This window comes from Eleginops maclovinus, chromosome 1, assembly GCF_036324505.1.
Source record: "Eleginops maclovinus isolate JMC-PN-2008 ecotype Puerto Natales chromosome 1, JC_Emac_rtc_rv5, whole genome shotgun sequence".
Lineage (NCBI taxonomy): Eukaryota > Metazoa > Chordata > Actinopteri > Perciformes > Eleginopidae > Eleginops > Eleginops maclovinus.
The window spans coordinates 14,672,949-14,683,179 of NC_086349.1; the positions used below are offsets into that span (position 1 = coordinate 14,672,949).

The following is a 10,231-nucleotide window of genomic DNA, read 5'->3' on the forward strand; positions in this document are numbered from 1 at the left end:
TTTAACATAAATCACATATGTGAGTGGATAACCTGCAGTTATTATTTACGCTCTCCAGAATTCACATTTTTTAATTATAAGCCATATTGTTTAACGTTAGTGGTGCTGAAAGGGGCAAAATCCAGAGGTCTCAGTTTGGTCTCGCGATAAACCACGAGGTTTCATGTCTCGCGCGCTCCGGGGTCTTCCTGTTGGATTGTAAAATGGCGCATTGTTGTCACAACTGCATCGCGTCTATTTTCTAAGGATTAAGAAGCTATTGAGATAACATAACTAAATATGCACTCCATAATGTGACGTATGCAAATGCCAGCAATAGACTGAACATAGGGGTTCATTCATTTGCGTGCATACTTCGTCTTTAAGATTGCTTGCTCCGTAAACATTCATAGCATTAGCTGGCTAACATTTTAACAGCTAATATTCGCCGCAGTTTTTTCGGGACAGCGACACACATCCATCTAAAATGGGTTATTTAAAACTGATCGAGATTGAGAACTTTAAGTCGTATAAAGGAAGACAGATCATTGGACCTTTTCACAAGTTCACGGCTATCATCGGACCCAATGGATCTGGTATGTTTTGATTGCAAATATTAACCCGCGGCTAATGCTAACGGCTTGCTAGCGTTGGCTAACGGTAAACACTTCTGTATATTTTAATATCACAACATGTAGTGAATGCACACAATTTGTGTCCAAATTGACGAACAGCTGTTGACTAGATATTACAGTTACTTTTCTGCCATCTAACGTTACCATTCAGCACAATGCTGTTTATTTAAACGTTTTCTTTTATGATTTGTGACAACCAACTTAAACATTGTTCTATGTGTGCATATCAAGTAATCGTGTACATGACCAATCTTTGGTTGTTTTGTGTGAACATTTAATAATATCCTATTTTCTTTATAATATTTGTGAACAAACGTGCCCAGCGTAATTTAAATAGAAAAGAAAGACCCCTCCTTCGCACGCCTTCCAATGGAGTAACCATAACTAATGTTAGTATATATTGTGTTTTGATTAAAGAGGTAACTTAAGATGTAAATATTGTTGTTGTAGGAAAGTCCAACCTTATGGATGCCATCAGCTTCGTGTTGGCAGAGAAGACCAGCAACCTGCGTGTGAAGACTCTGAAGGATCTGATCCATGGAGCACCAGTAGGGAAGCCTGCTGCAAACAGAGCCTATGTCAGTATGGTGTACCAGGAGGATAATGGAGAGGAGCGCAACTTTACAAGGGGAATCATTGGTAAGATTATTGAGGGCCACGTTATGCATGAAAAACATTCATACCAGAAATTAGAAGGCATACACTTCATCAATAATCCTATACAGTGTTAAAGTACAGGTACACAGCTGTCAGAATGCCACTGTATCTAATTGTTAATCCATTCAGTCAAAAAACATCACACTTTGCTTTGCAATAAATATGACTTAGACAACAAATTCAAATATGCAAATATATGTTTATTATTAGATACTTGTGTTTCATTGGACCTGTTTATTGAAAGACCCCCATCTTGTATGTGCTATTAATAAGCCAATGTTTGTGGTATTTTAAATCCTTTAACATGTATTTGGTGTTTGCATTAGGTTCCTCCTCTGAGTACCGAATCAACAGCAAGGTGGTGGGCCTGCCTGAATACAGTGAAGAGCTGGAGAAACTTGGCATTTTGATTAAGGCCAGGAACTTCCTGGTTTTCCAGGTGGGATTCAAATCTCTAAATCTTCATTTTTTTTTTTTTAAAGACTTGTTTCATTTGCACAACCAAAACTCCCTAATTTTCTTTCCAGGGAGCTGTTGAGTCTATTGCCATGAAGAACCCAAAGGAACGAACAGCTCTGTTTGAGGAAATCTCCCGTTCTGGAGAGCTGGCCCAGGAATATGACCGCAGGAAGAAAGAAATGGTGAAAGCAGAGGAGGACACCCAGTTTAATTATCATCGTAAGAAAAACATTGCTGCTGAGCGCAAGGAAGCCAAGCAAGAGAAAGAAGAGGTATGTACAGTAATAACATTTACTTTTAAGCATTTCTATCCTGCTTGTAACTACTAAATGAAATGCTTCTTGTCTGGTGTTTTGTCTGAAATATGTTCTGTATCCCTAACTTACGGTTATTGCTGCCTGTTTGACCATGATACTAATGAATAATAGTTATTTTTGTGTTTAGTATAGCTTTCCTGATTAAATAAACAACAACATTTTACTAACTAACTCCCATCAATCCTCCAGGCTGAGCGTTACCAGCGTTTGAAAGACGAGGTTGCCAGGGCTAGTGTTCAGTTGCAGCTCTTTAAACTCTACCACAATGAGACTGAGATTGAGAAGCTGAACAGAGAGCTGGGCCAGCGAAACAAGGAGATCGATAAGGACCGCAAAAAGATGGACCATGTGGAGGAGGAGCTGAAGGACAAGAAGAAAGAGCTGGGCAGGCTGATGAGGGAGCAGCAGACCATTGAGAAAGAAATCAAGTAAGTGACAACAATATTTTTAGCTCACTTCTCAGGCGACTCACTGTACCTTATTTAAGATGTAGGGCTTCTATTAATCACCTGACTCCGCCCATAGAGAGAAAGACTCTGAGTTGAACCAAAAGAGGCCGCAGTACATCAAGGCAAAAGAGAACACCTCACACAAGATCAAGAAGCTCGAGGCAGCACGAAAGTCTTTGCAAAATGCCCAGAAGATGTATAAGAAACGCAAGGGGGACATGGATGAGCTGGATAAAGAGATGAAGGCGGTGGAGCTGACCAAGCAAGAGTTTGAGGAGCGGATGGAGGAGGAGGCACAGAGCCAAGGCCAGGATCTCACCTTGGAGGAAAACCAGGTCAGATATATGTTTTGTGCGATCTGCCATCAGATAACACTCAATGGATTCATATTTTTCTGACAGTATTGTGTTCCTTATGGGTCTGTTTTGTTATTGATGTTCCCATGTGTATGCATACTGGGAAAATGACATTCCTTCTAACAGATGACAATACATTTTATAAATCTTTACTGGTTCTAAATATTCAGTTGCTCATTCATGATGTTTTAAGATTGCATTAAAACGCTCTAAGGTCCTAACTGACTAACAGAGATATATCTTAACTGTGTTCGATATGGCTATCTTTTTTGGCATAGGAAGTCTTGGTTTCTCAAAATGCATTATGTAGCTAAACATTAAGATGGTGGTATATTTGGAAAGCTAGCACATGCCAATCCCAGGTTTTGTTATGCGAGTTGTCTCCAATTATTTTTATAATGTCATTAAATCACATTCATTTTAAAATATAGATGGCTTCATATGAACCATTGCTCCTCTCTCTCCCCGCAGGTCAAGCAGTACCATCGTCTGAAGGAGGAGGCCAGTAAACGTGCTGCCACCCTGGCACAGGAGCTGGAGAAGTTCAACCGTGACCAGAAGGCTGACCAGGACCGCCTCGACTTGGAGGAGAGGAAGAAAGTAGAAACAGAGGTAAGTAAGATAATGATGGCAGGTTATACCCTCGTCAGACTGAATACATTTTATCTGATTTGATGCTTACCACATATATTTTGTTGCTTCTGTCCAGGCTAAAATCAAACAGAAGATCCGTGAAATTGAGGAAAACCAGAAACGTATTGAGAAATTAGAGGATTATATCTCCACCAGCAGGTATGCTGCTATCATTTGTTGTGTTTGTTCAGTTTATTGATCTCACAGGTTTCTCTATTATGCCTTTTCATTAACCTTTTTTTTCTGTTACTCCTCAGGCAATCACTGGATGAGCAGAAGCGAATGGAAGAGGAGCTGACGGAGGAGGTGGAGATGGCCAAAAGGAGAATTGATGAGATCAACACAGAGCTTAACCAGGTGCCTAATACACACAGGGAAATAGAATTGAATGAGTTTGAATGGTGGTAATTTAGCTGAATTTCAAGGACTTCAGAGTAAGAGTCTATTGTCTGGAACACCTTGTGTTCATGATAGCATTCAGTACCTCATCAACGCAACAATGTCTTAAAGCAAGACTTCAACCTGCGCCTCTAGCGAACCTGTAATCTGGAAATGAGCCGAAAAAAAACCAAAATGTCTCTGCATGAATCAATAGATGTTTCTTGCAGCAGACATTTCCACACACTAGGGAAAATCAACAGTGTGACGGATAAAATAAATGATTGCTGTGTTTACCAGGAAACCAACCATGCACATTACCAGGGCACGGCACTGACACTTAAACCTCTGTTTGACAGGTGTGAAAATGTCACTTGGGGAAAAAAGTCCATATCTAATCCCATTATTATTGGCTTTTGTTGTAGGTAATGGAGCAGCTGGGAGACGCCAGAATCGACAGACAGGAGAACAGTCGCCAGCAGCGCAAGGCGGAGATCATGGAGAGTATCAAAAGACTCTACCCTGGCTCTGTGGTAAGGAAGCTGTGATAGTATCCAGCACAATCGTATCAGATGTTCTTATGCTTGAAATACTTCTGTTTTTTGTCTCCCTACTTCTTGTAATTCAAGGGTTGAATAAACTTAGGTTGTTAAAAAAATATGGCACTCTGTCTTTCTGCAGTACGGTCGTCTAATTGACCTGTGCCAGCCCACCCAGAAGAAGTATCAGATTGCTGTGACCAAGGTGTTGGGCAAAAACATGGACGCCATCATCGTTGACTCGGAGAAGACGGGCAGAGATTGTATTCAATACATCAAGGAGCAGAGAGGAGAGCCCGAGACCTTCCTTCCTCTCGACTACCTTGAGGTGAATACTAGAACTCTGCAGAAACATTGCAGCCCTTCGCCTGTGCTTTCTTTCCTTTTCTTTCTTCTTTCCTTCCATTTAATGTACCCTTACAGCCAGCTATCTGAAAACGGCAATAACAATGAAACAGCTCAGTGATCATTCAAACGTTTTATTTTAAACATTTCCCAATGTTATTTTCTCATTTTATCAAAGGTGAAACCAACAGACGAGAAGCTGAGAGAGCTGCGAGGAGCCAAACTGGTGATTGATGTGATCCGCTATGAGCCTCCACACATCAAGAAAGCCCTGCAGTATGCTTGTGGCAACGCCCTGGTCTGTGACAATGTAGAGGATGCACGAAGGATCGCTTTCGGGGGGCCATACAGACACAAGGTATTTGACTTGATTTAGGTGAAGAAGGGTTGAAAAGCTAACATGATGTTTTTGTGAATTGTTGCGATTCTTCCACCTGACATCTGCTTTCTCTCTGTGTCCAGACGGTAGCCCTGGATGGAACTCTGTTCCAGAAGTCTGGAGTCATCTCTGGAGGAGCCAGCGACCTGAAGGCCAAGGCCAGGCGCTGGGATGAGAAGGCAGTAGATAAGCTCAAGGAGAAGAAAGAGAAACTCACTGAAGAACTCAAGGTAAATTTGATCATAAGTGATCATCTGTCTGTTGATTATCAGGATTTTTAGACAGGTTTTTACTGTCCAAATATTTGTTAAAATGCAGTTGACATCCCAGGGAAACCTCAAAAATGTTTTTGAACTTTAGTCCCCGACTGCGATGTAAATTCACAACAATTTCCACCTTATGTTTGTCTTTCTAGGAACAAATGAAGGCCAAGAGGAAGGAGGCGGAGCTGCGTCAGGTGCAGTCTCAGGCCCACGGTCTGCAGATGAGACTCAAGTACTCCCAAAGTGATCTGGAACAGACAAAAACCCGTCACCTCTCCCTCAACATGCAGGTATAGCCTGGCTAACCTCAGTACTTTCCTCACTGGTATTGCTGTAGTGACTGATGTCTTTAAACATGTCTTATTTGTGTCATGCAGGAGAAATCTAAGCTAGAGAGTGAGTTGGCAAACTTTGGCCCTCGCATTAACGACATCAAAAGGATCATTCATTCCCGGGAGAAGGAGATCACGGACCTGCGAGACCGCATGAACCTGGTAAGAATAAGAAAGTGAGGTCTACTCAGATCCCTGTTTATGTAATGTGGCCTCACATTAATGTCAATATAAATATTTGTGTTTTTAGGTGGAGGATGAGGTGTTTATTGAATTCTGTAAGGAGATTGGTGTGAGGAACATCAGGGAGTTTGAGGAGGAGAAGGTGAAGAGGCAGAATGAGATAGCAAAGAAGCGGTGAGTTTAATAATGAGGCTGTTTAAGTCGCCTGTCGCAGGTTTCCTATGTTGTCAAACCTGACACTGACTCAGCACCATTTTTGCTTTAGTCTTGAGTTTGAGACTCAGAAGACTCGCCTGGGTATCCAAGTAGACTACGAGAAGAACCAGCTGAAGGAAGACCAGGAGAAAGTCATGATGTGGGAACAGACCGTCAAGAAAGATGAGGCTGAAATAGAACGACTAAAGAAGGTGAGAACATGAAGTGAAGGATAAAAGCTTAGTATCTTAATGTCGACATTGAGTACATTTATTTTGTGTGTCTTTTTCTCATCTTCCTTATCTTTCTACAGGAGGAGCACAGACACATGAAGATCATTGATGAGACAATGGCCCAACTGCAGGACCTGAAGAACCAGCACCTCACCAAGAAGTCTGAAGTCAATGATAAGAACCATGACATGGAGGAGATCCGCAAAAAACTGGGGGGCGCCAACAAGTAAGTGTCTGCAAACACCTTCATGTCATATTATATAAATATTACATTTTTGTCTACAACATAGTTTTTGAATCTTCCAGGGAGTTGACTCAGCTCCAGAAAGAGGTCACAGCCATTGAGACTAAACTAGAGCAGAAGCGCAGCGACCGTCACAACTTGCTGCAAGCCTGCAAAATGCAGGACATCAGGCTGCCTCTTCGATCAGGAACAATGGATGATATCAGCCAGGGAGAGGTATACAACATCCACTATTACAAGCACTTTCCTTTTTACAATTGGGAGTAAAACAGGAAATGACATCCTCCTTTTGTTTTGCGACTCCAGGGGAGCTCCCAGCCAGAAGAGTCCAGCAGCCAGAGGACGTCCAGCACTGTTCTCGCTAAAGAGGCTCTCATAGAGATCGACTACAGTAACCTGACCGAAGACCTTAAGGTAGCTCACACGACACTGATGCCTTATTCCTAAACAGTCAAACTCCTGTCATTTTATTACATTTGACCACAGATCTCAGTATATAATATAAAGTGCTTAACAATATACTGTACAAGAAGGAAAAAGAGCCATTTCCAGCAAAGTCTTATTTATCTTGTTTGACGTCCTACAGGATGCACTGTCGGAGGAAGAGATCAAGGGGGAGACAAACACACTGCAGCAGCGTCTGAACGAGCAGCAGAGTATCCTACAGAGGATCAGTGCACCCAACATGAAGGCCATGGAGAAGCTGGAGAGCGTCCGGGACAAGTTCCAGGAGACCAGTGATGGTGAGATGGGAGGATACAGATAGACACTGAGATGAGAAATGATGGGGTGCAGTACCTTACTAGAGATCTAAATAATGTTATCCCTGTGTGCGATCTCATGCTTTTGTCTTTCCCTCAGAGTTTGAGGCTGCTCGTAAGAGAGCCAAGAAAGCCAAGCAAGCCTTTGAGCAGATTAAGAAGGAGAGGTATGATCGATTCAATAACTGCTTTGAGTCTGTCGCCACCAACATCGATGAGATCTACAAGGCCCTCTCACGCAACAGCAGTGCCCAGGTATGCCTCAGGTTTTTATTTTACAATGAATCCAATCCCCTTGTACAAACTGTGGTTTACACAATGCCAGTTACCCCAGATCATAGACTTTAACTAAAGCAAAACCTCCAATGCGTGTGTTCTTCTTCCGTAGGCTTTCCTGGGCCCAGAAAACCCTGAGGAGCCATACTTGGATGGCATTAACTATAACTGTGTGGCCCCTGGAAAGAGGTTCAGGCCCATGGACAATCTGTCTGGAGGAGAGAAGACTGTCGCTGCCCTGGCTCTGCTCTTTGCTATTCACAGGTAAAACTGGACAAATACAGACATTTGATCCATTTATTAACATTGCCTGACGACATCACCACTGCAGGGATAGTGTTAACGCCTCTTCCTCCTGTCTCTAGCTACAAACCCGCGCCCTTCTTTGTCCTGGATGAGATTGATGCTGCTCTGGATAACACTAACATTGGCAAGGTCGGTTCACACATGATTCAGTGCCTTTATGTCAGTAATGAGTGGAGTTTTAAAAATATATTATCACATCAAATGCAAACTTCAACTATCCTGTTCCTTTTCTGTTGAAGGTGGCCAATTACATCAAAGACCAGTCAGTGAACACACAGGCCATCGTCATTTCTCTGAAAGAGGAGTTCTACACCAAGGCGGACTCACTCATCGGTGTTTATCCAGAGGTGTGTTTCCCTAATATTCTATTTAATAATGTAGAAAGCATTCCATTTTTATATTTCATTTTTGACAGTAGATTGTGCATGTGGGTTAACTCAAGAAGAACTTTTATTATATTTCTTTTTGGTAATCTACTGGTCAATTGTATATTTTTTGGGTGAAGTTAATTGATTATATAATAACTTTACTGTAAAGTACTTGTATACAGCTAGGAAATCAAATGTATTTATATATAATTGTCCCCACTGGTTTTCCACCATTCTATGACCAGCATGACCGAGTCTGAAAATATGAAGCATTAAATACTCCAGGAAACATGTATTATAGGTTTGGAATAATTCATAATTTTAAGTAGGGCTGAACGATTAATTGCATTTGCGATAATATCGCGATATGACAAAACAAGATTTTCCAACCGCAAAGTCTGCGATTTGACTGGTCACGTGATCTGGTCACGTGACTTGCGAGCCGAGTGAAGCCGAGCAGGCAGGGAAAGAAGTCAACGCTGCGCTTGAACCTGTTGCACAATGGCCTCAGGCTCGTCAGAAGAGTGCACGGCTGGAAGTTTGGTACCAAACAGGGGCGGCACGTCAGTTGTGTGGAATTATTTTGGCTTTAAAAAGGAAGATGCTGCGCAACGTCAGGTATTGTGCAGAACGTGCCTCGCTACTGTTGCTACCTCACGAGGTTCACAATTGTAAATCACGATTGAGTTATTGCTTGTGTTTGTTGAAAGATACATGAGAAGAGGACCTTGAAAAAATAATGGCATATTAAATCGCAATTGCAATATTGAGGGAAAAAATCGCAATTAGATTATTTTCCAAAATCGTTCAGCCCTAATTTTAAGCCACATTTGGGGCATCGAGGTTCAAACATGGCATCGTCTAACATCTGCCTGATCAGACTGCAGCTGAATCCTCCCCGCAGAGAACGTCTTAAGCTGTTGAATAAATGCAGATTGGAAACACGTGTTACATAAAATGAAAGTATTAACTGCTTCTCTTTCTCTTCACCTTACAGCAAGGAGATTGTGTCATCAGCAAAGTGTTGACCTTTGACCTCTCCCAATATCCTGACGCCAACCCAAATCCCAATGAATAGGATGTGCACCCCCATTTTGGCTAGTTGGACGTTCATTTGCTGCTCACTGGCTAGCAAACGTATTCAGTAGTGACAGATCATGTACTCATTAGGTCCCACATGTTATTCCCTTTTTTATGTTGATGTATTTTCTTTGGATATTTTAGAGTAGCGGTTTAGTGAGTATTGCTTTGTGGTTTTTGGGGGGTTGTTCTTTATAGACAGCAAAAACCAGGATGTATGTACATTTATAAAAGCCTGCCCCTTTCTCCAGTTGACCATACAAGAGTGATTATAATAATCCATGAAACATAATTATAATCAAGTGAAAACGAGAGGGAATTAAATCTTTTTAACAGACTGTAATACTTCATAAAGGCATCAAATTGAACTGAAACACGTTGTTGTTCCCAGAACTTTTATACTGTTTATTGCCCTCTTTTCAATGGTGTGCTTTAAAGCCTTTGCCTCTCATCTGTTGTGTGTACTAAAAGATGTATTTGCATTTTCATGTGCTACTCTTTTTCAACAAAAACATTTCAATCAGGAAACTGTTGTTACAGTATGGTGGATACATTCCCATGTGTGATAGCTGAAGAAAACCCGTAGTGAGCTGCAGGTGGCAATGCTATGAAGAGATCATGGAGCTTTGTGAAATTGTCATCAGAAAACGTTGTCAAAGATTATGTGAGGTTAAACGGCCGTATGAATGACAGTCCGTTCATACTTTGAGTGATGTCCTGAATCAGCTTTATGAATTTGGAGCAGTCAACTATGAGTCTATTTGGTCAGGTCTGTTTTATTGATTGCTTTGCTTCAATAAATACAATTTTGAAATATCTAAGCTCATTTGATTTTGTGGTACCTTTTTTTTTTTTTTGGAATGC

At 41.5% G+C, this 10,231-nt stretch overlaps 1 protein-coding gene across 1 annotated transcript; it reads left to right on the top strand.

The window, feature by feature from the left end:
* Nucleotides 1–187: 187 nt before the first annotated feature.
* On the top strand, nt 188–10,183 carry smc1a (structural maintenance of chromosomes 1A). Its single transcript, XM_063892533.1, has 26 exons — nt 188–575; nt 1,065–1,253; nt 1,598–1,710; nt 1,799–2,002; nt 2,237–2,475; nt 2,573–2,831; nt 3,324–3,464; nt 3,562–3,644; nt 3,743–3,842; nt 4,289–4,396; nt 4,545–4,730; nt 4,926–5,105; nt 5,210–5,356; nt 5,542–5,679; nt 5,767–5,883; nt 5,972–6,078; nt 6,170–6,311; nt 6,413–6,558; nt 6,639–6,792; nt 6,883–6,990; nt 7,163–7,319; nt 7,438–7,592; nt 7,726–7,877; nt 7,979–8,048; nt 8,159–8,266; nt 9,285–10,183. Exons 1-26 carry the CDS (start codon nt 467–469, stop codon nt 9,363–9,365), a joined length of 3,693 nt encoding a protein of 1,230 aa, XP_063748603.1. The 5' UTR covers nt 188–466; the 3' UTR covers nt 9,366–10,183.
* Nucleotides 10,184–10,231: the final 48 nt, after the last annotated feature.

Bases quoted from the DNA above. Each gene is read 5' to 3' on its own strand.
- smc1a (XM_063892533.1), top strand. From the start codon at position 467: ATGGGTTATTTAAAACTGATCGAGATTGAGAACTTTAAGTCGTATAAA. The intron at 6,559-6,638 runs GTAAGTGTCTGC...TGAATCTTCCAG, and splicing joins AAACTGGGGGGCGCCAACAA to GGAGTTGACTCAGCTCCAGA. The intron at 7,320-7,437 runs GTGAGATGGGAG...TCTTTCCCTCAG, and splicing joins GTTCCAGGAGACCAGTGATG to AGTTTGAGGCTGCTCGTAAG.